At 49.5% G+C, this 27,358-nt stretch overlaps 8 protein-coding genes across 8 annotated transcripts; 4 read left to right on the top strand and 4 right to left on the bottom strand.

Annotated features, from left to right (window-relative positions):
- Nucleotides 1-409: 409 nt before the first annotated feature.
- Nucleotides 410-3,996, bottom strand: BKA67DRAFT_523744 (WD40-repeat-containing domain protein; the record flags this gene model as incomplete). The annotated part of the gene is made up of 3 exons (XM_046098500.1): nt 410-581; nt 750-2,293; nt 2,359-3,996. 3 exons carry the CDS (start codon nt 3,994-3,996, stop codon nt 410-412), a joined length of 3,354 nt encoding a protein of 1,117 aa, XP_045953839.1.
- A 181-nt stretch (nt 3,997-4,177) lies between these two features.
- BKA67DRAFT_384170 (prion-inhibition and propagation-domain-containing protein) lies at nt 4,178-5,439 on the top strand. The gene has a single exon (XM_046096570.1). It carries the CDS (start codon nt 4,360-4,362, stop codon nt 5,023-5,025), a length of 666 nt encoding a protein of 221 aa, XP_045953838.1. The 5' UTR covers nt 4,178-4,359; the 3' UTR covers nt 5,026-5,439.
- A 1,662-nt stretch (nt 5,440-7,101) lies between these two features.
- BKA67DRAFT_384114 (uncharacterized protein) lies at nt 7,102-8,429 on the bottom strand. Its single transcript, XM_046096569.1, has 4 exons — nt 7,988-8,429; nt 7,691-7,930; nt 7,457-7,638; nt 7,102-7,401 (listed from the first exon to the last, which is right to left on the bottom strand). Exons 1-4 carry the CDS (start codon nt 8,230-8,232, stop codon nt 7,175-7,177), a joined length of 894 nt encoding a protein of 297 aa, XP_045953837.1. The 5' UTR covers nt 8,233-8,429; the 3' UTR covers nt 7,102-7,174.
- Nucleotides 8,430-13,358: 4,929 nt separating this feature from the next.
- BKA67DRAFT_594446 (putative hydrolase, carbon-nitrogen family) lies at nt 13,359-14,469 on the bottom strand (the record flags this gene model as incomplete). Its single annotated transcript, XM_046105051.1, has 2 exons — nt 13,359-14,204; nt 14,425-14,469. 2 exons carry the CDS (start codon nt 14,467-14,469, stop codon nt 13,359-13,361), a joined length of 891 nt encoding a protein of 296 aa, XP_045953836.1.
- Nucleotides 14,470-14,942: 473 nt separating this feature from the next.
- BKA67DRAFT_662125 (uncharacterized protein) lies at nt 14,943-15,755 on the top strand (the record flags this gene model as incomplete). Its single annotated transcript, XM_046107943.1, has 1 exon — nt 14,943-15,755. The coding sequence occupies one exon, from the start codon at nt 14,943-14,945 to the stop codon at nt 15,753-15,755; it is 813 nt and encodes a 270-aa protein (XP_045953835.1).
- Nucleotides 15,756-16,420: 665 nt separating this feature from the next.
- BKA67DRAFT_662124 (uncharacterized protein) lies at nt 16,421-21,755 on the top strand (the record flags this gene model as incomplete). Its single annotated transcript, XM_046107942.1, has 3 exons — nt 16,421-19,621; nt 20,633-21,172; nt 21,228-21,755. 3 exons carry the CDS (start codon nt 16,421-16,423, stop codon nt 21,753-21,755), a joined length of 4,269 nt encoding a protein of 1,422 aa, XP_045953834.1.
- A 1,384-nt stretch (nt 21,756-23,139) lies between these two features.
- BKA67DRAFT_577138 (iron-containing alcohol dehydrogenase-domain containing protein) lies at nt 23,140-24,992 on the bottom strand. Its single transcript, XM_046103615.1, has 3 exons — nt 24,826-24,992; nt 24,365-24,765; nt 23,140-24,307 (listed from the first exon to the last, which is right to left on the bottom strand). The coding sequence occupies exons 1-3, from the start codon at nt 24,853-24,855 to the stop codon at nt 23,242-23,244; spliced, it is 1,497 nt and encodes a 498-aa protein (XP_045953833.1). The 5' UTR covers nt 24,856-24,992; the 3' UTR covers nt 23,140-23,241.
- Nucleotides 24,993-25,615: 623 nt separating this feature from the next.
- Nucleotides 25,616-27,334, top strand: BKA67DRAFT_383820 (peptidase family S58-domain-containing protein). The gene has a single exon (XM_046096567.1). It carries the CDS (start codon nt 25,742-25,744, stop codon nt 26,948-26,950), a length of 1,209 nt encoding a protein of 402 aa, XP_045953832.1. The 5' UTR covers nt 25,616-25,741; the 3' UTR covers nt 26,951-27,334.
- Nucleotides 27,335-27,358: the final 24 nt, after the last annotated feature.

The raw sequence follows: 27,358 nt of genomic DNA, 5'->3' as shown, positions 1-27,358 counted from the left end.
AACCACGGGAGATGACTGAGATTGCAACGAGCGGTCGATAGCGGAACTACACATTAAATGTTTAGCATCATCAAGGTATTCCGAAATCGAGTCAGACAAACTACACTCCGTTTAGAAAGTCCCGTAGATTCCTGTGGTTATTGTTCGTCTGACGGAAGCAAAGACCCATTACATGTAGGAGTGGCTGTCTTGAGAACGACTTTCGAGATGCTTCTATTGTGCATTAGCTCCAAGCCGTAAGTGTTAGAATGCAGTCAAGTAAGTATATAATTATGAGCCCTCCCAGACCGTTCCGGTGGCACGCTACCATAAAAATAAAAATAAAGAGTTGAGATGAATCAAGTCTTCAGTACAATAAAGTTCAGGTTCAGTGTCCGAGTTAGGTATAGAAGAGGAGTATAAGGCTCGATTAAACTGACTCATCTTCTGAGAAATCTAGTAATACGACCCGGCCCGAAATACAACCGATCGCTACGGCTGAACCTGCCACGGCTGACACCCCTGGCCGATAGTCTGGGGGCAGCCAGAGCATCTTTGCTCTGTTGTGTAGAATCCATGTACAGTCGGCATTAAGGCTATAGCTGTACTGTCGAAGCTCGTGCTGTTGCCGTTCTTGTTGTGTCAGCTCTTGTAGCTGATAATTGGATACATCAGTATTATTAAGAATAAATGTACCAATATTTGTACGGAGAAATTTGCCGTCTGGTGAGAACACGATCGAACTCACCGGACTGGAATGACCCTCGAACGTCTGTAAACAGGCGCCGGTCCGATCCCAGAGCTTGATTGTATCATCTTCTGAAGCTGACGCTAGTAGTTGGCCGTCTGGTGAGAACACGACCGAACTCACCGGACTGGAATGACCCTCGAACGTCTGTAAACAGGCGCCGGTCCGATCCCAGAGCTTGATAGTCTCATCGTCTGAAGCTGACGCTAGTAGTTGGCCGTCTGGTGAGAACACGACCGAACTCACCGGACTGGAATGACCCTCGAACGTCTGTAAACAGGCGCCGGTCCGATCCCAGAGCTTGATAGTCTTATCGTCTGAGGCTGACGCCAGTAGTTGACCGTCTGGTGAGAACACGACCGAATTCACCCAATTAGAATGGCCCTCGAACGTCTGTAAACAGGCGCCGGTCCGATCCCAGAGCTTGACAGTCTTATCGTCTGAAGCTGACGCTAGTAGTTGACCGTCTGGTGAGAACACGACCGAACTCACCGGACTGGAATGACCCTCGAACGTCTGTAAACAGGCGCCGGTCCGATCCCAGAGCTTGATAGTCTCATCGTCTGAAGCTGACGCTAGTAGTTGGCCGTCTGGTGAGAACACGACCGAACTCACCGGACTGGAATGACCCTCGAACGTCTGTAAACAGGCGCCGGTCCGATCCCAGAGCTTGATAGTCTTATCGTCTGAGGCTGACGCCAGTAGTTGACCGTCTGGTGAGAACACGACCGAATTCACCGGACTGGAATGACCCTCGAACGTCTGTAAACAGGCGCCGGTCCGATCCCAGAGCTTGATAGTCTTATCGCCTGAAGCTGACGCCAGTAGTTGGCCGTCTGGTGAGAACACGATCGAACTCACCGGATTGGAATGGCCCTCGAACGTCTGTAAATAGGCGCCGGTCCGATCCCAGAGCTTGATTGTATCATCTTCTGAAGCTGACGCCAGTAGTTGACCGTCTGGTGAGAACACGACCGAATTCACCGGACTGGAATGACCCTCGAACGTCTGTAAACAGGCGCCGGTCCGATCCCAGAGCTTGATAGTCTCATCGTCTGAAGCTGACGCTAGTAATTGACCGTCTGGTGAGAACACGACCGAATTCACCCAATTAGAATGGCCCTCGAACGTCTGTAAACAGGCGCCGGTCCGATCCCAGAGCTTGACAGTCTTATCGTCTGAAGCTGACGCTAGTAGTTGACCGTCTGGTGAGAACACGACCGAACTCACCGGACTGGAATGACCCTCGAACGTCTGTAAACAGGCGCCGGTCCGATCCCAGAGCTTGATAGTCTTATCGCCTGAGGCTGACGCCAGTAGTTGGCCGTCTGGTGAGAACACGACCGAATTCACCCAATCAGAATGGCCCTCGAACGTCTGTAGACAGGCTCTCCACTCCGCGTCTGCTTTTGGTAGAGATACCCGCTTCAATCGTTCTTTGATAAATGTTTTGCGAATTTTACTTTGAATTGGGGAAAAAATAATTGCTGAGAAGTAGAGCTGAAGAGGAAACTGGCTTATTATTAATGCGTAATTGAGAATAAACCGGCTCGCATCATGAAGGAACTCTTGGACAACCGTCCCAGACTATCAATTAGCACAATTCTTGAGCAAGGTTCTTTCTAACTTACCTCAACAAGCCTTTGTAAAGTATTAACCATTTCGATGCTTTCGTTTACTTTGCCTAAGAGGCACAGAGCCTCAAGCCAGTGAAGGAAATGATGATTTAAGAACTTATGAACTGGATCCAAGTCTCGTAACCTGCCATTGCTTTGTTGCAAATGATGCACCCAGTACAGACAGGCGTACCGGATATGTGCCGGGAGATAAGTGCTTATCTTGCTGGCAGCGTCCGCGCATCGAGAGCCAGGAGCTCTTAGGCCGCAGATGTCTTTTCTTCGGAGGCTGTCGTTCATGATTTGGAGGCATCTGTCTGCGATCTTAGTGTGATAATCTATCTCGTCTATAGAGAAGTCATGTGTATGATCTCGGTTGACGAGAAAGTCGCGGAAGGACAGGTGGAACATTTTAACTGGAGAATTTGTCTTAGATGGAATATCGATGACAGAATGAAGGCGACTGAGCTTGGCGCAGATGAATTGTTGAGTATGATTAAGGAATGCAGAGAGGGACGATATTGAGAGCGGCTCAGCGAGCAGCACAATAGGACCAACAATATCACGGAACTCGTTCAACGTGCGATTTTTCGACTTAGCGTTCCTGACAAGCTGATTAAGGACAGGGAGGTACGTAGGGCCAAGTTGGCCCAGACCAGAACCGGGTGTGGTTTCCCGATACTGCAAAACTTTTTCTAGTTGGCTTTTAGGGTCCAGAACCTGGTCATCATCAATGAACCGGCATATCGTGGCGGCGAAGATGAACAGCGGGACGGCCATGTGGACAAGGGTTGAAAGGACAGTTTGACCGGGCCAATCTGAAGGCAGTCGGACATCCTCAGGCATCACATCATTGTAGCTGTCCCTGACCTTGACAAGCTCATGCTTGAAGAAAGTGCAGATGTCGTGCTCGATCACTGGCGCGGGAATCTCATGAAGGATTAGATTCTGATATTTCCCCTTGATATTCGTGAAGCCGAGGCGAATTGGCAACTCAGGCCGGCTGGTAATAAAGGTCTTGAGGCGTACGTGTGAACTCTGCATTTGCGAGAGGAGCTGTATTATACGTTTGATATCGTCGTCGCCGTTACATTCGTCGAAGGCATCAACGACAAGCAAGAGGGTGTGTGCGTCGTAAAACTCTGAGAATGGTTGTAAGATGAGCTTGTCAAACTGCTCTCGTAAAGCTTTTCTAAAATTTGGGTCGGTATCTCTGGCTGCTCTGAAGGATGCTGCGATTTGGGGCACTTTCAGACCCAGTTGGGCGGCAAGCGTCGTAAAAAAAAACGTTGCTGTTCCTCGGTCGGCCTCGCCTCTCTTGAAGAAGAAGCTCGCGCCGAGAATTCCACGTTCGTTGAACCGTTCAGCAATAGTACGAGACACCGTAGACTTGCCGGTGCCAGCCATGCCGTTCAACCAATATATAGGTTCTCCGCAAGGATTATCGGCCCATTCGGTGATGTCGCGGAGAAGGTCGACTCGAGTATCATCCAGACATCGGGCATTAAACTCCTCGGCATGGCTGTCGAACATTGCGTCATACACAATTAGTGGATGGACGTTGCTTGCATCAGATTGGTAGTCGTTGTAAACATTTCCAACCTGGAGCCTGGCTTGCCCAGAGAGCGTGATATCTCTGGTGCTATTCATCATTGCGACAAAGGAAGTTACCTGGTGCGGGGTTATTTCCAGAACAAAGCGAAGAGAAATATCCCAGATACCCAATCAGGCTGCGGTGGGATATCATTGGACAGTAATAGCCGCCTTCGTGACTTGAAGCAGCTCAGCCGCATCCGTTGTCTGAAGCACTTTCGCAAGATCTGAACTTTGTTGAAAGAAAGAAAAGAAAAAAGGATCCAGAATGGCAGAAGCGTTCGGCATCGTGGCAGGCGCGCTGAGCGTAGCGGCTCTCTCTTCGACAACTGCGTTGACACATTTGCGTACATCCAGCTAGGTCGGCATTTCGCGCATGACTACGAGGCATGCCAACTGAAGCTAGATATTGCGGGGATACGGATGGGACGATGGGGACAGGCGGTCAAGATTAACGACGACCCGCAGTTCGACTCCGGCTCCCCGACCGACAAGTCCGTCCAAGTGACAAAATCGATCCTCGAGGAGATGGCGCTGCTCTTCCAGTCCGCACGAAATAGATACGAGCTCACCAAGGACCAGCAGAATCTAGGGTTGCTGGAGGACGAGAACATGAGGTCGGTGGGCCGGGCGCTGCATAGGCGGCTGAAAGACATCGTCCGGCAGAGACAGAAACAGACGAGCCTGGTGAAGAAGACAACGTGGGGGCTGCATGACGGGAAAGTTCTGGAGAACATTGCCAGTAAGATTGCCGAGTTTGTTGATGCTCTGGAGGACGTGTTCCCCGCGGAGGATGTCCATCGGAAATTGGTCAAGATCGAAATCGATGAAATGGACGAGCCGAGCTTGATATTGCTTAAGGATGCAGCGCGGGGGATTGACACGGCCCTGTCCGATGCGGCGGGGCAGAAGATTAACTTGATTGCGGGACGGAATCCGGCCAACAAGATCGAGTCAAGGACCAGACGACCAATTCGGTGGGGACAGTCACAGCGAAAGGCCGGTCCGGGATGCAGATTGAAAACATATTCGGGGGTAAGGGACTTTGGGATTAGGCAGGGAAGGTGGAGCCGTAGTCCGTTGCCGTAGCATTCAGTCCATTGTGAACGCTACAGATTCTCGCTCTTCTACATACCTCCTAGGTTAAGTGCGTCAACATGTCACGACGGAGCCAAACGCGCGCCCATCCAATGCGACGCGTTAGTAACGTCACTTCCGAGATGTTCATAAGTATTTAAGTCGAAGCAGGAGTCGCCATAGTCGAGCAGTCCGCACTATCGCGGAACTTGATCACATACTCTCTACCATTAATCCAGAAAGCGCGGCTTTTCCAATCGTATTGCAATCTTGGGCCGAAATAGACAATGTTAAGGAGGGGCCACTATGCATAATAATCAACCTTCAGTATTATATCACAAGCCTAAAGACCCATGGCGTGGCCCAAGATGCTCTCAAGTTGTGGCATGAAGTATGGGCGCAGTGGTCTCGAAGGAGTGACTACTACAAGTCGTTGCAGTCAATTTTCAGAAGGCAATAATTAGTTCAGGCCTAGACCAAAGTCACCCTATCTTCTAGAAAAAAGGGTCATGGATTAAGAAAAATACTGTTTCGATCGTCGCAGTGAATCGGAGATAGCGCAGTTCTTTGGGAAACAGTTGGAGTTAGAGAGTTGCGCAGTCAGTACAACCAGAACGTGGGCCAAGAGAGTGGTGGTGTATGATTTTCTGAGAAAGAGCTGGAGTTGTACCAGAGGTTGAGCTCTTCAAAAGGATAACAAATGATTCCGCATCGGGCCAGGCAAAAAGTTTTGTGCCTTTCGCGAATGGTGGCACTCAGGCAGTCCTCAAGAACGCTGACAACGCAGTCGCATACACGTCGAACCCGAGCAAAGACTCACACAAAATGGTCCAATTCTTGTGTGTACAATGTAGTGACCCTGTGCGCGAGCTCGGATACTAGGCTTGCCTAATCACGCTTTCTGGCGTGCACAAGATCGTGCGGTCAGGTCAGCCGATCGGATCGATATCTTCCTGGAGAGCGTGAGAGTTCGTCTTCCGGTACTAGCGGCAAAATAGGTTGAAGCCCTTCAAAGATTACGCATTAACGATCAGAAAGACCGGGGGTATACCAAACGGGAGAGTAGTTGCGCAGTTCCCGGGTTGGGAGTAGTCTGACTCCGACAATATTATGTGGGAACGATTGAATGTGGGCGATAGAGAAGTCTTGTGCTACTTCCCGGCTAGATCATGTGATGGGTGCATTGTTGGGATAATTGACCTACTCTCCGAATTTACGATTTGACATCGTTCCTCAAAATAAACTCGACGAAGACGTTAGGTGGCACGAGAGCCAATCCTTCGAAAACGATTGCGAAAGATTTAACCCAGACAATACAAAGAAACCGATATCTCAACGAGGGCTTATATTACTGCCTTGTACTGTAAGATTACCCTCCTAACTGTCGTCTTTATGGTATACAGAATTCTTACCAGATTTACCCAGCAACATATTTCTTTTCGACGTGCAAATTCACACTACACATTCTGTAGATAAAACAGACCTTCTTGTCATGCATAATCTCTGGTACTCATGAAGAGAAGTGGAATAGGAAAGATTTCAGAGATGTTAAAATCAAAGGGACGGAATTTGCCACCTTTGGTCATCTGATCTCTGGCTACGATGTTGGTCACTACGGTTATCTAGCGTCACATTGCCGAAGGACGACATTTATACTGATATGCTGCAGCTGCTGCGTATTTGCACAAAATATATGGCACTCTGAGTTCATGAAAAGGTTTTGTGACCGTGGTACGTGGAATCCGTATCGCCAAATCATTCTCGAATATGCTAGTTTACATCCAAATAAATTACAGATGCTCAGTGCCTTTCTTAGTCGTGAGTCAGATATCAACATATCAGCTGAATCTTTAGAAAAGGAGATCACGAATTGAAAGTTATCTGCACATAGTCTACAAAGGTTCTCCTGCCATACAAATGCCTTGAGAGTCATCTTCAAAGAATTTCCGACTGACCTATTGAAGAAGGGGCATGTTATCAGTTCGTTGACCAAGAACAAGTCAATCACACCGTGAATAATCACCTTCGTTCAACTATACCCACGAGCTGATGTATTGGTACAATAATAAAGATTAATAACTAAAGGTGTAATATCTATCGGTCGTAAGTGTCAATGCTACCTAACCCAATGCTATCATTTTTGATCATCAAAACTTTTCTTTTAATTGCATCGTCCGAATGCGATTTGACAGCCAGCAGCACAGTACTCGTCTGTCGAGCCACACCAGCCCCATTGCGAACAACAATTGTTGTTGGTACAAACATAGCCATTGGTACCTCCGCAGGTATCATCTGGGCTGGGCGTGCCACCCGAGGGAGGAGGAGTGGTGCCGGCTTGCCGATACCAGTTGGCGGCAGCATCTCCCAAGCAAGTTCCAACAGTAACGGCTGCGCGTCAATGTCAGCACAATGGTCCTGATCTACAGCAGTGGAGAGAACTTACGAGTAAGGCCTCTTGCCTTGACAGCATTGATAGACTCCTGGATGAGAACGTGCACAGTCTGAGCGTGAACATCGTGCATGAGGCTTATGGTGCCACCCGCGTTGAGGCCACTCTGGAAGTTCTGGAAAGCAACATCAATTGTCGCATCGTCATGATTATAGTCAAGAGTGTCAATATTGGCACTATATAGAAATTAGTACATAGAGCCACGTGCATGTAAAAGATATTGCCTACTTGATGACGTGATATCCGAGGTTCCCAAGGGTCTGCAGCGCAAGGGAGTTCGTGCTGAAGTACGGAGGTCGCATGTAGGTCGGGACCTTGCCGATGATGGAGGTTAACGCAGTCTCCAGCTGTGTCATCTGGGACGTGATGCCAGCTGCATCGAGGGTCGCCAAGTCTGCATGTGACCAAGTGTGCGAACCGACTTGGTGGCCGTCATTAATCATCCGCTGCACCTGGGCTGTGTAGTCGCTGGAAGATGGACCGTATTAGCATGGACTCTCTGAAGTATTTGTGAGATCAACTTACTAGATAGAGCCCCAGTTCTGGCCGTTAAGGAAAAAGGTTGCTTTGACACCGTTGTTTGCAAGGATGTCCAACAACTCAGCTGTATACGCAAAAGGACCATCGTCAAAAGTGAGGGCAAATGTTCCAGAAACAGTACAACTAGTTATTATTGATCCTACAGGCACAGCGGATTGCCGTTGTTGTACCTGGCTCACTGGCGACGCAACAGCGCCGACCAAGAAGGCAGCGAGTAGGGAAGCGCGCATGTTGAAGGAAGGATGTCAAACTTGATCTCGAGATGCTGAACACAAGTGTGAGTATAATCTCAGAAGATGCCGTATGCTCCAAAGTCTTCAGCAACGTGGCAAGCGCGGTTGTTTACATCTTAGCGATACGACCACAAGAGGAACTCAGGCTTATATACAAGTACAGTATCTTAAAATTCGCATAGATGGCAATTCGAGAAGAGATGATCCAGCAATGAGCCCAGGTTGCCCAGCCTCTACGCTGCCTGGATTAGACCAACTCTAGGGTTGATCAGCGCCACATACTACTCTATTTTGCATGGTCATGCGCGATAACGTAGCTAGAGAGTGAAGTGCGTCTGACCGTCTGACGTTAGTCAGGCTGCTGCAGTGTCGAACACGAAAATCATGGTGGATGATTTCCTGGGATTGTTTTTCTACGGACCAACCAGAAGTGGCTGGTCATCTCGACTATGGAATTGTCGGGCTGACTTTCTGCAAGAGATATGCAGGCCGTAGGCTGGCTCCCGTCCGATATGTGCCAATGTGCCAAGCAGAAGGCCATGTCCGGATGCGGTAAATCCGGCGTGTTGATGCCAAGAGAGCCAAGGTCGTATCTGATGAGCGACCCTTGTGCTCGGTCAACATCGCTCTGCTGATTGCGACAGACCCTTATGTTCAACAGCAGTGGTTGGGTGTGTCGGTCTCTTAGCGCTGCCTTCCAACATTTTCAGCTTCGTCCATCACCTGAGCATGGTGTTGACGCCGTGCATGAATGGCGCCCGTCACAGAGGAAGACCTGCACCGGATATGTACTGACTTCGCTTTAGCTTCGTGCAACGTGCTTTTTGTCTTGAACTTTATCGCATATCTCCCCACAAAGTCGCAGACTATCTGTGCGCCTCCGTCGGCCGGAGCAACCATGCTTATTTGAGGACTCAAATCCAACCTCATGGATACATGATGTATATATTTCGCCATACAAACCTCTCTACATATAACTACGGGGACGCCTGCGCACGCAAGAGAGCCCCCTCCCTTTAATTTCCCCTTACCCCGCAATGATGACCCCAGCTGCTTGGAGCACAATGCATTTAAGCTTATCATATGTGCCCAGAGAGCGACAAAGCGACAAAAAGGAAGACACTGCGGTAAGACCATTCCCTGTACATAGTTTCTAGGGGGCAGGGTGCAGTAACCGTCGAACGGGCAACAATCACCAGGCTGGGGTTACACAGTCGAATAGAACATAACATAACAACTTCTGCAAGTCCACCACATCGAAGTAAGCCCATACGGAGTACCCACGTCATATGAGTAAGATGTAGAGCGGCCGAAGTCATCTTTGAATAACGTGGGGGAGGGGGAAGAGAAGAGGAAAAAATTTACCACACACACAACGCTGACTGCCTCAGATCATTCGCGGAATTGACCATTGATCAAGACTGCGTCGTGATGCACTAACCAACCTAGCAGACCACCCAGACTACTGTAGTTACCATTTTAGCACAAACCCACCGGGAAGTGGAGTAGGGCATCATATGAGACGTCACTTATAGGCTCGTGGATGAACACGAACAACGAGCCAAGATAGACTACAAAATCAAGCGTATTTCAATCAAAATGAGGCCAAGGCACTACGAGCGACTTTTGGTCTTCAGCTCGGCGATAAGGTGACTCCTCCGATTACGAACTCTTGTTCCGTCCATTCGCTCTCCCTCCTTCATGGTTAACATGTATAGGCATCTTCAATCCCTGCTGGTGTAGATTTTCGGTGCCTCATGGTTGCATGGCGGCGTCCTTGAAAACTCATCAATATCTTTCTTTGCTTTTTGGCTGCGTAGGATTGCCGAGTACCCGGTGGGTTTTTGGTCGCGATGCAACTCGAGAGAGCAGCTTTTTATTTTTATTTTTAGTCAACAGTGTTCATGTAAAGACGACGCGTCTTATATATTGCGGATGGCGCTGAGCTGTACAGCAGACCGGCACCTGGGTACGACGATGAAAAACGCTTGACCTCGCGTCGTCCCTGCCTAATTATCTATGGGAAGTTCAGGGTGATGATTTGCTTTAATCATGGTGTCGGGGAAGTCTAGGCCCGATGAGTTTGACGGAACAAGATAAATTGAAGAGCGGGCATCCTTGAAAGACTCGGCTGACGAACCGTTGTCAATTGCAGAATGCTGACCATTCACTCGACAGGCATCATTACGGGACATGATTTGTCGACCGAACATCTGGCAATCTGCGCCATAGGCTGCGCTCTTCTAACTCGATGATCAAATTGTTTGTATGAGAGGCACTTTGGTCGGTGGTTTACAATGGTAGAACGATTACCATCGCTCATTTAATGAGGTCTATGAATATTTACATCCACACCATTACTTCGCATACATTTATTCGCAATGCGTTGATAATTATCTGCCTGGACTATTTGCAACGAGACAAAACAGTCAGCCACTTTATTTCCAATCTCTTGAATAAATCGCTCCATAATAGCCTAGAAATCAATAAAATTGTAAAGTCACCACTAAATGCAAGCATCCAGTTGTCCTTGAATGTGATACCACATCCTTTACCAGTATAATGTGAGCTTAGCTACATCAGCCACAACACCAGCTGCTGACTTTCATACAAAGGCATGAACTCAAGACATTGGCCTTCTATCTATTTAGAGCTGTCCACAGTGGGATCTGTCAAAGAATGCCAAATTTAGTGTGAAGCCCTCAAGAGTGAGGGAATAGAAGACGTTTAAGGATGCGACCGATAAGGGCTCCGCCCGACCGATCTGAATGATATCCTGGAAGATTGATTGAGAGTTTCTTACAAGCTTGGTCATGGGGATTTTGGTATGGTCCGGTTGTGCTGGGAAAGGACCTGTTCTAACTCGCGCCCGGTGAAAGTCATGACACCCAACCACTTCGTTGTTAAAAAAGAAGAAATGGTGTTATAATACTTGGAAGATGAATCATCCGCGGAGCGCCTATGAGCCAAGTACAACGTTGTGGGTTGGGGGCATTTTGGCTAGATGGCCCCGGCGGGTGACATCTATGTCATGTCTAGAGAGACAACGTCCACTCTTGGCGAATTTGACAAAATGACAGAGACGAAGAGGATGTTGCGAATTTCAAAAGTGTTTGCATTCATATCGTCAAGGGTATGTTGTAATACAAACATATTAAGATTATATACCACAATAATTTCAGGTCAAACAGCATCTTCATGAAATTTCAGGCTGTCGATAACATGAGCAAAGACCAACTACTTGAGATGATTAGCGAACCAGACAGCTGAAGTCAAAATAACGTCGGGAGACGATCCCAGGCCGTATGGTCTCAAGTATTCCGTGTCACAGCTTTAATTCTGGACCACAACTTCCCAGTATTATCAGGTCAAACTATTCTTTGGTAATAACTACTTCACGGACAACTCATTTGTCTACCAACAAATATCTCGAAGAGATCCCATGCCCCTAATAACCCATTTTAGGAGGAGCATTGTCTGATTTTGACGCACGTTCTTCGGTGAGTTTGAGCAATACTCAAGCTCATGAAAATCCTGGTAGCTGTGTGCTCAGGTCTCATTTTGGTAAAGAAAACGCGATCATGCTATGATCAGCAAACGCGACGTGTTCGCTATTGTTCTCTAGTGAAAGGTAAGGAGTCTGTTGCAACAGTACCTCAAGAAGTTCTCAAGACTCTTACAAAAGCCTTGCCTCTTTCTCTTGTGGAATACTAGTCTAACCTACATTCAGCTCCCCCTTCCACGAAGAAGGGGATCCAATTTTGCAAGTTCATAACATCAGGCCTCAAGAAAGCTTATGATTCCTAGCCAGGCGACATGATAATTAGGTATATCGTCTTGTATGTGATCTGAACATGGTTTGATTCATGCAAGGTTTGGGGAAATTGTGAACATACAATTTGGCCTAGGTTCGGGTTGCTTAGATATGTGACAAGAAGTTATAATATTTAACACAGGGTATCCCGATAGAACGACTACTGGTACGAATAGGTTCAAGACTCTCTTTAAGAGCTAACAGGAGAGGAAAATGATGAGTCTCGTGGTAGTTAACCACATGACCCCCCACAACAATATGGCCGCCGCTGTCGAAGCAGACGAAGTTGTGGTTGAGCTTAATATCTGTGTTTCTGTCGAGTTCAGCCACCGCGATGTCCTCGCCGTCGTTGATGTTTTTGCTGTTACCGGCCCCACACTCATACTTGTCATCCCCGTTTGTATCTGACTTGATGTTCCTTCAGATGCACTAACGGTCCCAGGTGACTGAGTTGTATTTGTAGTGCTCGCGATTGCAGTTGTACTTGGTGTCGATACTGAAATGCCCATTACAGAAGCATAGTGACTCGCAACTTCGCTTGGAAGGACGGGTAGATCTGTCTCCTCCCAAAGTACTGATAACTGATCGTGCTCGATGATCAGATTCGATAGAGTCGTGTAGACATCAGCAGTCGAAATATCGGGGTCCAGAAGGAATCTCGTAGGTGTAGTCACGGAGGATGTACACAGGTACGTCGTGTCGAATTGAGAGAAGCCACTATGTCATGTAAGCATTAGACCCATTCGGTCAGGCATGTCGAATACCGACCTTTCACAACAAGCGCCGCCCCATACCGTGCTTGCATTATCGACGTCGAAACTTGATGCCACTAAGCTCATGCCAGCAGGGCACACACCCGGGCTGAATGTTGGATATGTATCAGTGTATTGAGAAGGATGACACGTCGTGAATGCAGGGTCAATCCAGCCACTACTTGGGGTGCTCGTGCTTGGTTTGCCGCCAATGGGTGTCGGACTGCCAATGAAGACAGCATATCGGCCGATGCAAGATGGCGGTGGAGTGAAGACAGTAGTCAGAGCTGCAAGACTCGTAGAGGGAGCTGAAATATCTATGGCTACTCGTCAATACACTTGACACAGGTGTCATCCATCGCGTAGTATGTCTGTTGTAGGTCGTGGGAGCAGTAATTTATAGATGAAAATGACTCCCTTGAGGCGGGAACGATGTATTATAGCTCTTTGTTTCGCCAGCATCGTCAAAAATGGTTACCCGATAGTTACGCCACTTGATTCAGCTTTGGTTTGACCACCACAATAACGTCATAGTCCAAGAACATTTCTCAATCCATTCATAGCTTCCCACCTTCTCTGATCCGTGTGTATGCATAGTGCCAACCCTCGCGCTGCATGTCTTCGCGTACTTTGTAGTTGTCTTCGGCGATCCTGAGAATGTCCAGGTCCAGATCCACGATATTCATTCCTTCGGCTCTGCCCATGCGACCAAGAGAGCCCACATGGGGTGCTGCTACCTGGCTTAGTCCTGCGTAGTTAGTCTTCTCGCCCCTTTCTGCTGGGCCACCCGCGTTCACGAATACAACGGCGCAGGTGTTCTCGTAGGCTCTGGTCACAACCGTGCTGTTGAGGAACACAGCTTCGCCATCGGAGTTCAGTGCGTAAGCCTCGTCTGTGACATCCTTCATGGTCCAGAAGGAGGGCACTACGATCATGTTCGCACCATCTGAGATGAGTTCCCGGAAGCCTTCAGGGAATGCGAGATCCCAACAGACGAGCATCCCGACTCGGCCAAGTGGGGTATCAAAAGCTTCGTGCGGTTCATGTGCCGACGAGACGAGATGATGACGTTCAGGATGCCAGAGATTCTTCTTCTGGTATCGACCGGCTATTGTGCCGTCGGACGATACAAAATATGCGACGTTGAGTAGGGCATCCTCGTCGTTATCCTTCGCTGATTCCACAATCGTACCAGGTACGATGCAGATGCTGAGCTCCTTTGCCAGCTCTTGATACTTGACGAGGTACTTCTGGGAATCGACACACGATTGCTTGAAGCTGGGATCATCTGGCACCCAGGACGTGAGATGGTACTCTGGAAGCACAGCTAATTGGGCCCCCTGAGATGCAGCATCTCTAATAAATGATTCGGCCTTGGCGAAGTTCTCGGCTGGCGCAATGGCCTATCCGTGGGCTGGTCAGCCACTGCTATCAGGTCTCCGTTCATACCCAAATGAGCTCACTTTTCCTGCACAGCCTTTCCTACCATCACCAACACCTCACAATGGCGCATTGAGTTTGAGAATACGCAAATGACGTAGTGGGGATGGAGACCCGGTAAAGGAGGGGCAAAGCAGTCTTTCGGGTATCATATCGTGGTTCTTATTCATCGAGGAAACTGACCTTTGGGTTTAGCTGCACAAGAGCTACCTTGACAATTGGTGCCATTTTCAGTAAGTATTCTCGGGAGGTTGAGTAAGACAGTCGTAGATGGTCGAAAATGCAGAACGGATCATTTTCACCTCCAACACGTTGGTATTGTGTCTTGTGTCATGTCATGGATACGTTCGTGGGGTTTACGCTATCGTGTGAGCGGGGGAGCCCCTCACCCATACTTTTCAACGTTAGTACTCCGTACTCCCAGCACAACGGACTGCACAGTGTCGCTGATGAGGGGCACCCGGAAGAGAAGAAGTCTTTCGGTATAAGTGAAGCTACACTAATAAACCAATGGTCCACCGTCTTTCTGCCAAAGATCACGAATTCATAATAGCACCGCAGCAAACATTGTCTTCATGCGTTGAGATAACTTTCTTCATGTCGCTCGCCGCATCGATTATATCGTCGATACGCTTGTCTTAATCTCTATGGTTTCTTCTTGGCACTTTCAGTATACTAGAACTAAAAGCCACGCTTCAATCATGTCGTTGCAACCGTCTCTAAGCTCGCGGCTTCTCTCTCATCCTGAGACAACAACGCAGTACATTCGTGCGACACAATCTGCTTTCCTCAGGTGGGCTGGCCAGGGTCGATTATCACCCCTCGTCCTCTCTCAATGGCTGTCCCAGGATCGGCTCTACGCCCAAGCTTACGTGCGTTTTATTGGAGGTCTTCTATCTCGTGTGAGGCTGCCCATCACTCAGCCGTCTGTGGGGACAGTGGAGTGGCGCGTATTGAGCGTTCTGACCGAAGCATTGGAGGGCATTACAAGGGAGCTGGCATTCTTCGAGGAAATGGCGGACAAGTATCACTTGGATTTAGCATGTTCGGTGGAAGACCAAATCGACGCCACTCCACGCCGTGAGTTTGGTCCCAACACGGTCACCGCGGAATATGTGCATTTGTTCGACTCTTTTAGTGGCCCAAATGCTGGAATAGATACGAGCAGGTCACTATTTGACGGCCTGGTACTGCTATGGGCTACCGAAAAGGTCTATTTGGACGCTTGGACTTATGCCAAAGAACAGGGTCGTAGCCAGGACATCCAGCAGGAGGGGGAGGAGGATCTGGACGGAGGAGCATTGAGGAACGAGTTCATCCCAAACTGGACCTCAAACGAGTTCGTAGCGTTTGTAAGGGAAATCCAGGCCTGCCTGGACGATTATGCCGTGGCACACGATGACAGCGACCACGAAGACATCGCTCTGGACATATGGAAACAGGTTTTGCGATTGGAAGAGGGCTTCTGGCCCAATGTCAGCTCCAAGGACGTGGCATCTGCAGCATTGAAATGAGTATAGACAGACACGTCCAGAATATCTAATAAGCTAGCCTCGCCGAGAAACAAGGGTTAATGGTGAGTCCAAGATCCGAATATGCAAAGCATGTTTGCATGCGACACTGCAGGAGATAATTCGGGGTTAAAATGCCAGCCAGTCCCTTGGGCTTTTGCACTGACCAGAATTTTCAATGGCGGAGCTATGAGGCGACACCTTACTTTTTTTAGCAAAACCAAACACGGATTAGCGTGCGATTGCGTGATCGTTCTCAAGACGGCCGGAAGCTCAACTGGCGCATTTCAGAGCAAAACTTCAACATTTCCCTGCCCGACACCCGCAATGACGGTCGGCAAAGATGGCGCAATACCGTGGACTGACATCTCTCTGCCGGTCATCGGTGGGTGAGGTAGGTGACTTTTGTAATTTTTATGATTCGTCGTTGCGCCCGGGTTGCTTGCTCTGCAGACACAACAACTTCCCCAACACGAGAACCGTGGCTGTCTGATCGGTCCTTGCTATTTGTTATTCTTTCAAGACATCTTCCTGATCTTGGAACTATTCCTCTCTCCCTCTCTACCTCTTAATTCCATTCATTTGATTGTGTTGTTCTGCTCAGCGTTGTTTGCAGTCTCAGGGTCTAGGACCGGTCCTCGACTGGTATATATACACATATATACACAATGCAATTGAAGCAGCAGGAGAGCAGCGGTGGCGCGGATGTCACCATGACTGATGCGAAGAACGACCGCGAGCAATTCACAAAGCAGTCCTCCAGTCTGCCGTTCGGCCAGCTTGTGTCACTAGACTCGATCTCCGGACCTACATATGTCACAGGTCAACTACTTGTCCAACAGGTTGCCTACAAGCTTTCCGACAAGATCTTTTCCTACTCCCCCGAAACCTTCGACCTCGACGTTGCCGTGAAGCATTGGGCCGAAGCCGGGGAAAAGAACATACACGGTTACCCCACCAATGTGTTGCCTCTGCAGACCCGTACAGGCGCTGGCGCATTTGCTCTTGGTTACATCTTCTCCAAGGATTTCGACTTGAGTAAGAGGCACATCCCCCAGACTCTGTTGGCACCTTCCTTGAGTCTGCGCCACTTGCGCTCGTCTTTGGATCAGCTCGCACTTCTTTACGGAGTTGCCAGCCCTTTTGTCGCCCACATTGCCGCAGCAGACTATTCCTCTGATGCCGGGCTTGTCAGCGAATATGGCACTGCCTTGCAAGTCGCTGAGGACCTGGGACTGGGTCTGGTCTCGAGCACTTCTGCCTACGAGGCTCAACACATTTCTCTGTTCGCAACCTTGATGGCCAAGTTGCTCCCTACCCTTCACATCTACGACGGCGTCCGAGCATCTCGCGAGACATTGCGTGTCATCGACGCGCTCAGTGAGAGCGGGATCGCAGACGTCTACAACAAGATCTCAAAGGCTGCAGACAACTTGAACAAGCGTCTCGATGAAGCCGGCAAAGTCGCTGAACTATTGAAGGCCTTCAATGGCGAACTTGGCACTGACTATGAGCTATTCGAGTATATTGGAGACAAGGCAGCCGAAACGGTCTTCGTTGTTTTTGGCAGTGTCGAGTCTCAGCTTGCCAAGCAGATCGTCGAGGTCCTCGCCTCCAAGGGTATCAAGGTGGGCGCCATTAGTGTTCGCGTGTACCGGCCTTTTGTGGAGGAAGCTTTCCTCAATGTCCTCCCTGAGACTGTCAAGAACATTGCAGTTCTTGGCCAGGTCAGCAATGCTACTGCTGTCGCCGATGTTTCGGTTCAGTCGGCACTTTACGCAGATGTCCTCACGGCTGTATCTTTCGCCGACAAGTGGGCCTCCGCTCCGTCAGTGGTTGACATGAAGTACCCGGCCTCTGAAGTTTTCACACCAACCAGTTTTGCTTCTGTCCTGTCCAAATTCATTACCAAGGATGCTTCGGCCGAGGTCAGCTTCGAAGTCCCACAACTCGAGGGCGTTGGGCAATACGTCTTCTTGGACGTTGATAATTCCGTGTCTGTACATGCGCCAACAGTCATTGGTGGACTCCTTTCTCGCGACTCGGCCAGCAATGTCTATGCAAGCGAGTCTTACGACAACTTGCTGCAGGGGGGTCTCATCCGAACGGACATCCGCACTTCTCAGAAGTCAATTGATGCCCCTTATGCCGTTGAAGAAGCTGATGCCGTCTTCGTCAATGAAGAGAAGTTGCTGAAGGAGGTTGCATCCTCCCAAAGTGTTAAGACTGGCGGCAAGCTTATCGTCAGACTGCTCAACTTCAAGGTCGATGAAATTGAGAAGCGCATTCCTGCTGCCGTTCGCAAAGACATCAAGGAGCGTGACATCGAATTTTACGTCCTCGACTCTACGGCACATGAAGACGCTGGCAGGTTTGAGAGGCTTCTGATTGAGCTTGCCTTCCTCAAGGTCGCCAAACCTGACATGAAGCCTGAGGTCCTCCAGAAGCTTATTGCAATTGAAGGCAACTCACCTACGTTTGAGGAGAGCGCTGCTGCTCTCGATAAGTCTTTGAGCAAGGTTGATCTTCCAGAGGCTGTCGAGGAGACCACCTCTTCGCCCTTGCCTGTCGCCCTAAAGATCAACAGCTTTGTGCCATTCGAGAAGGAGGAATCCGAACCAGAGCCTGCTGTCAGCGACTGGCAAACAGCCGCAAAGGGTGTTGTTTTTAAGGAGGCCTACGGAACCCAAGTCAGCCTTCGCCCAGAGCAGACCGTTACGACTCACACCATTACCGTCAAAGAGAACCGCCGGTTGACCCCTGGTACATATGATCGTAACATCTTCCACATTGAATTTGACCTTGGCAACTCCGGACTTACCTACAAGATTGGCGAGGCACTCGGTATTCATGCCGACAACGATCCAGAACTGGTCCAGCAGTTCATTGAGTCGTACGGCCTCAATGGTGACCAGCTTGTCCATATCCCCGCCCGAGAGGCCGGTTTTGTGGAGTCGCGCACCGCATTCCAGGCTCTTCAGCAGAACATCGACATCTTTGGCAAGCCACCCAAGCGCTTCTACGAGGCATTATCGGAGCTCGCCACCGATGAGATAGAGAAGAAGAAGCTGGCTGTCCTTGGCGCTCAGGAGGGTGCTGACGAGTTCAAGAAGCGCAGCGAAGAGGACACCATCACGTACGCCGACATCTTGGAAGAGTTCACATCTGCCAAGCTCTCTTTCACCGACATCGTCCGCCTTGTTGGTCCTCTAAAGCGCCGTGAGTACTCCATTGCTTCTGCCCAGGCTGTGACGCCAAACGCAGTTGCTCTCATGATCGTTGTCGTCGACTGGGTCGACCCCAAGGGCCGCCAGCGATATGGTCAAGCCACTCGCTACCTCAGCCAACTTCCAGTTGGTACACAAGTAACCGCATCCGTCAAGCCCTCGGTTATGAAGTTGCCCACTCGCGACGACGCGCCGCTCATCATGGCTGGTCTCGGTACGGGTTTGGCGCCTTTCCGCGCCTTTATTCAATACCGCGCCATGCAGAAGGCCCAAGGCAAGAAGATTGGTGACATCCTTCTATACCTCGGTTCTCGGCACAAGCGGGAGGAGTACCTTTACGGCGAGGAGTGGGAAGCCTACCTGGATGCCGGTGTCATCACGCACCTTGGCGCCGCGTTTTCGCGTGATCAGCCACAGAAGATCTACATTCAAGACCGCATGCGCCAGTCCATGGCTCAGATCGTTAAGGCATATATTGCTGACGGAGGTTCCTTTTACCTCTGCGGTCCTACTTGGCCTGTGCCCGACGTGACAGAAGTGCTTGAAGAGGCTATTGCGACAGAAGCCAAGACGAGTGGCAAGAAGGTCGACGCGAAGAAGGAAATCGAGAGGCTCAAGGAGGAGGGCCGATACGTGCTCGAGGTTTACTAGACTTGACTTGGTTTATACATAGCTTAGCGAGACTGTGCGTCTAGACAAAATCGAATGTTTTATCAATACTTGAAACGCAAGCCTTTGTGGCTGCTTCCCTCTAGACTAGATATGTTGCATTCCTTGAAGTTGGGAAATAGAGTAAACACCAAAAAATTGTCGCTGAAATTCCCCCATTCTGCATGTCTCGCCGAAAGACTATAACATTACTTAGGATGATTCGTGATCATGGCGCCAGTTCTCCTGCAGCATGACCGAGGACGCTACAGTTATATATGCACCACTGCAGCACAAGCCGTACATGACTAAATAGTGCTAGCGGCCGCTTCGCAGGCGATGCGTTGATTCTGTCAGGAACAAGCCTAGACTAACCTAACCTTAGACTATTCTCCACCTACATCGTTACTAGACGCGGTCGCTGTTGATACATTAGTTATTGGGTTCGCTAAAACAGGACAGAATATATTTTGCTATCAAGGCAGACCTCACTTCTTGCCTTGAGTTGCAGGGGTCTTTGATTTGACGTCACCACCAAGAGTTCCGTATAGAGCCACGTATTCTTGCCCTCTTTACCTTTACGCGTATTGCATGCGGCAGTCCAGTGCATGAGACTCACCACAATGCTACGAAGATCTCATAAGAAGTCCCGAAAGGGAACCAAATGTGACGAATGCCGTCGGCGGCATATCCGAGTATGAGCAAGCTTCACCGTCCAAGAGTCTCACTAATAGACTTTGCCAGTGCGATCAACGACGCCCCGCGTGCATCAACTGCTCACAGGCAGATCGCCCAGTAAGCAAATGCTGGGATTGTTTCCTACCAGTTTCAACGTGTTCATTGAGCATATATGTACTCCCCATCAAGGCCATTTAGTCCTTTATGACTGTTTCACAATATTCCCGAAGACCACCCTTTCCGGACCCATTCTTGAGAAGCATTTACTGACGCCGAATGGTGTAGTGTTCCTATCAAGATCAGCCAATTCATTCTAATCTTAACAAGGCTGCCTCAGATTCACATGGGGACGACGTACATCTAGCGGAGTCGAATTCCGCCTCTCCGCCCACCAGTCAAGCTCAGGATGCTCCCAACCAGGCCGTGTTGGGTGGCCATCTCACCAGCAACAACACGGATAGTCTGGTAAATATGACTCATATCGAGCTTTTCAACCATTTCAACGACATCATCAACCCTCTGTTCGTCGGTAAGGACCCCGAACTTTGTCGTGACTATCTCAAGAACTATCACCAGGCAGCCTTTGCAGGTACTTACCTGATGCATGAAATTCTTGCTTTCGCAGCAAAGCATCTCAGTCTAACAGAAACGGCGCCGAAACCAAAGTTTTATGCAGACCAAGCTACTTTGCTTCAAACGAGAGCCTTGACTCTATTCAGTGCATCTCTTCAGGAGCCAAAGCCTGGTACTATCATCGCCACCTTCCTTTTCTCCAGCCTCCTAGGCACCCATTTACTTTCAGACACTATCGCGTTGCAACACGCAGATTTAGGTTCCTTTCTTGATGCTTTTGTTGGTTATCTTAAGGTCAGTCTATTCGGACCTATACTCAGTTACCCAGTCGACGCTCACATCAGTAAAGGTGTATCGTGGCGTCAGGCCGATTTTTGATGAGTATAGACAGTTTCTCCTTAACTCTCATTTGCAACCCTTTCTCGTTTGGGGATGGAACCTCAGTACGTCAAAAGGCGCCGGGCTAGAATGTCAGTCCATCCGAGAAATGATCTCCCGAGGAAGCCTTGACGATTCCGCTATGGAGGCATATACAAGAGCCATCGATTTGTTGCAGACTGTCATTGATGGATACAAAAACCGACCATCATTTCCTGGCCCAGCGCCATGGGTCACCGTATGGCTGTCCATGGTCAAGCCAGACTACACCGAGCTTTTGATCGCGCGACGACCCGAAGCCTTGGTGATATTTGCGCACTACGGAGCTATGATTCACTGCTATCACCGAGACCTCTGGCTTGTGGGGGACAGCGGGAAGCATATTATCGAGCTTGTGACAAAATCACTCGGTCCTGTATGGTCACCGTGGCTGAAGTGGCCTCACGAGATACTTGAGTTTTCACGTGGCTTCTTCACAGTGATCAGGGATCCGACATAAGTTTTAAATGCTAAAGCCAATATCCCCACCATACTTGGATCGACCCTCCCAGTCCTAAAACCCAACAAATTCCCAGCAATTTTTTTTACTTCTACGATGAGACTGGGAGAGCTCTCACACAATGTGTCTATTCCTGTCTATCACTGGCAATACACGGTTTGGGCGTGACTTCGAGATTATTATGGAAAGGAGTATCAGATCTAAAAATATTACCGATGACTGCTGAGTTACAGTTGATACTCCATCCTATCAATGGTGGTATCGATACAGAGATATCCAATAACAATACCTGTCAAAAACGAGGCAGCTGCAGTTTCGAGTTGAAGTTTGTGGCCCATGTATCTCGTCATGCGTCTTGTCCTTGATAACCTTCTACCTCGCAAGCATGGTAATCGATGGCATCTTAATTGCTCTATTCGTTTCTTTCGATCCAGTACCCAAAGAATTCTGTCACGCAAAGGCTGAGGAAACGGCCAAGCCCGAAGCAAGGTACTGCCGAACACGACAAGAGCATTGATAACAACAGCCAGAGGATCCGGCGCATAACGGTTATTGCACCCGTAATCGCCAAGGAAACCGATAGAAGAACGATGGATGCATTACTGAACTGAGTATCGATGTTCATATCGGCTGCCTAGTTCCAAAATTTAGTCGCCGAGAGACTGAGGAGGCTGGTGGTCGCGATGGATGGGAAATGCGTTAACTTTGTACTTCCGTGTCATTGAACTTCTGCTCAGATATTGCCACTTCTCAAAAGAATCCCTTCAGGCCGGGTAGAGCTAGAACTTTGCTTATAATACTGCATATTGAAGATCTTTGCGTACGTCAACATACTCCTGTTCGATCCAGAGGAGGGTCGAGTGGAGCTGCACCATGCCACAAGCATCGATGGAACCAGCCACGAAACTGTATCTCATACTCAATTGATTGAATGGAAAGTGCTAGATCTATTTGACCCGGTATTGTTTCGCTATTCAAGCACAATATGAAAGAGCAAGTGGGTTGAAACGGGCCGTAATCACTAATGGTCAGCGTTTGCTTTGACTACTTTGTTACACATGTGTCGGATATCTAGGGTGAACCGTTGATCCATCAATGCAGAACGCGGTCTAGTCGGTGTGTATCTACCATGGAATTTTATGGGACGATAGGCTGAATAGGTTGATCTTCCGAATATCCTCACTTACACGACATGCATCCATGGAAGCGAAGATTGAGCGTATGGCGTTCGGTTAAATTGATAAATAGAAAACCTATCGACAATCTTCTTACAAGGCCCCATCTACATGATTTGGATCCAGTCGGTAATGAGGCCATGGTGCTGGAACCCGTGATAACGCAAACCAGCATTTTGTAGTTACCTAGGTTAGGTTTTGTGAATATATTCGTTATTATCAGATCATATTCGTAACATGTGATATATTTCACAGATTCTAGAAACCATCAAGTGACTGTGTGTATTGTACCCATCTGTTCATGTGCCTATTTAATGTGTCATGGCAGCCTCGAACAAATTTCTCAACTGCTCTCTCTCCTTTTCTAACTCCGTCTGCAGACCTGGCGCAAGCATCAACACCCTGGCCTGTGGTATTGTGCCCTCGACGAGCGCATCGATATGGCTATTGTCAAAACCTAAATCTTTCAATCCTTTCGGTTGGTCCCCAAGCTCCGCCAGGAACTTTGTGATGGCATCCGCCAGCACTGCGCCGGCGTCCTCGCGCTTGACATTTGAAATATCCACACCAAAAGCCTCGGCAGCTTGCAGGTGGCGCTCCGGGTTCGAAGCAGCAGTGAATCTGAACACAGCCGGCGCAGATACGGCAACCGAAACACCGTGGGGGATGATAGGTGTGTCGACCTCGTAGCCACTGTGCTTGTAACCTGGATTCTGTCCTGATATCGGGTAAGACATTCCATGGCACAGGTGCACGCCCGCGTTACCGAACCCGACGCCTGCTAGAGTCGCAGCAAGAAGCATTTCGCTCTGGGCTTCGTAGTCTTCCGGGTCTCTGACTGCCCGCGGAAGGTATTTGACAGTGGCTCTTAGTGCGCTGAGCGAAAAGATGTCGCTGATTGGGTTTGCGCCTTGGTATGCAGGTCTCAAGATGGGATTAGTAGGTCTTGGTGTTCTCTGGGTGTATGGAATGGCGGTCCATGACTCGAGGGAGTGGCAGAGTACATCCAGACCGGAAGACGCCTTCACGGCTGCTGGCATGGTTCTGGTGTTCAAAGGATCGCATATCCCCAGCGTCGGCTTCAAATTACGATGCGCAATACCTGTCTTTGCCCTCTTAGACACCAGGTCGAAGATTGCTGTTCCAGTTGTCTCAGATCCGGTTCCGGCAGTGGTTGGGACAGCAATCAGAGGCTTGAGCTTTTTATCAATCGGACGTCCATTGCCAAGTGGAGCGTTCACAAAGTCCAGGAAGTCGGCCTCTGGGTACTCAGTGTAAAGATTCATGAGCTTGGCAGTATCGATGACCGATCCACCGCCAACTGCCAGGAAGGCATCCGGGCTGTATGGCTTGGCAAAAGCAATAGCTTCCTTGATCCTGATGGCAACGTTAGACTGCAAAGTATGTATGGTAAAAATAAATATGAAGACGTACGAGCTGTCCTTTGGCTCAACCCTGACTCTATCGAAAACCTCATATGCAATACCCTCAGCTGTGAGGGCCTCCTCTACTTGCTTCATGGCAGTTAACTGCCTCACAGTAGAGTCCGTCACGACACAGACTTTCTTGGCGCCCATGTTCTTAAAGTCCATGCCGACCTCCTTGGTAACTCCAGGTCCAAAGCGTATCGATGATGCAGCCATCTCGAACGCATATTCTGTCTGCTGAGACGAGTCCAGCACCGATGCAAACCTCCGCTGCGACTGGTGCTGTGCATACCTATCTACCTGAGGCTTCGCATGGTGATGATGGTGTCCTGGGTTTGAGTGGCATGGACAATTGGGCGGGTGGGTGTACTGTACTGTTCTCAACAGACTCGCCGCCCTGGTAGCGGCCTTTGGCTTTGTCAGGATTGTTTCGTCTCTAAACGTGGTCATAAGTAGAGAGGGGCTTACACTGGGTACTGCTCTTATCACGGCGACCATTGCGGCTATATTCCTCAGGAAGAGGTTACTGTACAGATTTTTCTATGACACGGAAACAGTCATGATGCCATATGTTGACTTCAAGTCTCCATAAATCCAAACACCCTGCAATGAGGGGAGAGAACACGCCTCCAACCCGCGGCTATCCTCAAGTGGTGAGCCGGCTTAGGGAGCTTGGCGCATTTTGGGGATCTTGTGGGGTAGCGCAATGAGGGGAGAGGCGGTGCTGGTTCTGTACCCATGGAATCCGTACCCTCGGCACTCCACCATCAATTGCGGCGGTATGTAATGCGGAACTGGACTACTCCGTAATGGTACCCCATCACTACGAGACAAAAGGTCCCCCTTCCCAAAGCAGTTTTCATGGTGGAGACCTATTCATGATAATGCACATGTCCTCAACACCCGCTCGATCCCGGCACTCCGTATACTGGAACGTGACCCAATCTAAGGCTGCCATTTAGGAAGACCTCATCAATGACTGCAGCATTCGTAATTTCTTTTATTAGCGGTCAGCTCACTAAGCCAGCACGTTGATCGATGTCCTCCAACCAGATGATGAATCAGGCGAGATTGGCAGAACCCTATATTACGCCTGACAAGCTATAGAGGATAGCATCTCACAACTGAATCCATATGATTCGCCAGTTAGCCACACAATCCCGGCTTGATTTGAATGGATGAGTAAACAGAGCTCCGAACTCCGTATGTCGACCTAGCGGGGACGTGAGATGAGATGGGGGGGGGGGGGGGGGGGGGGGGGGGTTCAGCAAGCGAATGATTATGAATATATATATTCTTCCCTAACAAGACGGACTATGCTGTTCAAGTCGGGAATTCTACACCAACAAATCCTGTCTCGACAGCCACGGAAGATCCCTTCACCATGTCGAGCTCCACCGCCTCACAACCCGCCTCCCAGGAGCAGGAGCCGCGGCTGCGCATCCGCGCCCTGCTCCCCAAGCTGTTCCTTGGTGACTACAGCACCGGGCCCCTGAACTCCCTCACAGATGTCCCTGGCGTCAAGGTGCACACACAGGAGCTCTTCTCCCCAGCTGGCACAAACACGGGTGTGACCTGTATCACCCCGCGGGACTCGTGGTTCAACAGCGCGTGCTACGCTGGCATGTTCACCTTCAACGGGTCCGGCGAGATGACTGGCTCGCACTGGATCCACGAGACAGGACTGCTGCACTCTCCCATCATCCTAACCAACTCGTTCAGTGTAGGCGCCGCTTACGAGGGCATTTATCGGTATGCAGTCGGCAAGAGCACTAGTGGGAACATTGACTGGTTCTTGCTCCCTGTCGTCGGGGAGACATTCGACGGTTACTTGAACGACATTGCTTCATTCGCCGTCAAGCCAGAACACATTGTCCACGGCCTCCAGAACGTGAGCAGTGAGCAGGTGAAGGAAGGCAACGTCGGCGGTGGAACGGGTATGATCTGTCATTATTTCAAGGGCGGCACAGGAAGTGCGAGCAGAATTGTCGAGGGCGTGGACACGGAGGGCAACAAGAAGGAATATACGGTCGGGGTTTTAGTTCAAGCCAACTATGGCAAGAAGCCGCATCTGAGGATTGGAGGTGTCCCGATCGGCCGAATCCTTGCGGAGGAGGAAGCCGAGGCTGCCAAACAGGATGAGCAGAGGAAAAAGGCGATGGAGGAGCTAGACAGCGAGAAGAACCGAAAAGATGGCAGCATCATTATCGTCCTCGCCACTGATGCGCCACTCAACCCCACACAGCTGCAGCGCATCGCGAAGCGGGCCACAGTTGGTTTGGCTAGGGTCGGCGGCCATGGACATAACCCGTCCGGCGATATCTTTCTTGCATTTTCGACCGGTAACGAAATCCCTGTACAGACAGTTAGCAGCACGAGACGTGTGGTAGACCCTTTCAAGCCGAGGCCGTTGAACGTGGAGGTTATCGATGATACTTCCATCAACGGTCTATTTGAGGCTGCTGCAGATGCTACAGAGGAGGCAATATACAATGTTCTGTGTATGGCGGAAGATCTAGTAGGCTACAAGGACCGGAAAATCGGTGCCTTACCTCTGGGCAGGGTCAAGGATATCATGGAGAAATACTTATGAGTCACTAACGGGTCGTAGCAACAATCCTTTGCACGGCTTCACGACTGCAGGTAATCAGTCCAGACTTTCGATTGGGGTTCAATTGGGGTGATATATTCACATTCCGTTTCCGGATCTAGCTCAACATTCTGATGCTATTTATTTTATTGCTAGCCACTCTACTCATACAGTCTATGCAACTTACACGACTCATACGATTAGTGATATTGCGACCGACTGTGATTTTCCCCCCCGACCGCAGTCTGCACGAGCCTGAAGGTCTGGGCATGCAGAGCTGACTTCACAGAAGCAGGCTTCTAGAACACGAGAAATAAGCAGATCATCATGCCTGGTGGTCTGTTACATTGAATAGCAGTCGTCGTCCTTTATTTCGGCGGTTAGCGGCTTTTTGGATGTAGTGCATTGTGT

The sequence above is a fragment of the Truncatella angustata genome (assembly GCF_020726525.1).
Source record: "Truncatella angustata strain MPI-SDFR-AT-0073 chromosome Unknown BKA67scaffold_8, whole genome shotgun sequence".
In the NCBI taxonomy this organism is placed as follows: Eukaryota; Fungi; Ascomycota; class Sordariomycetes; order Amphisphaeriales; family Sporocadaceae; genus Truncatella; species Truncatella angustata.
This window is presented reverse-complemented; position numbering and strand designations above follow the sequence as displayed.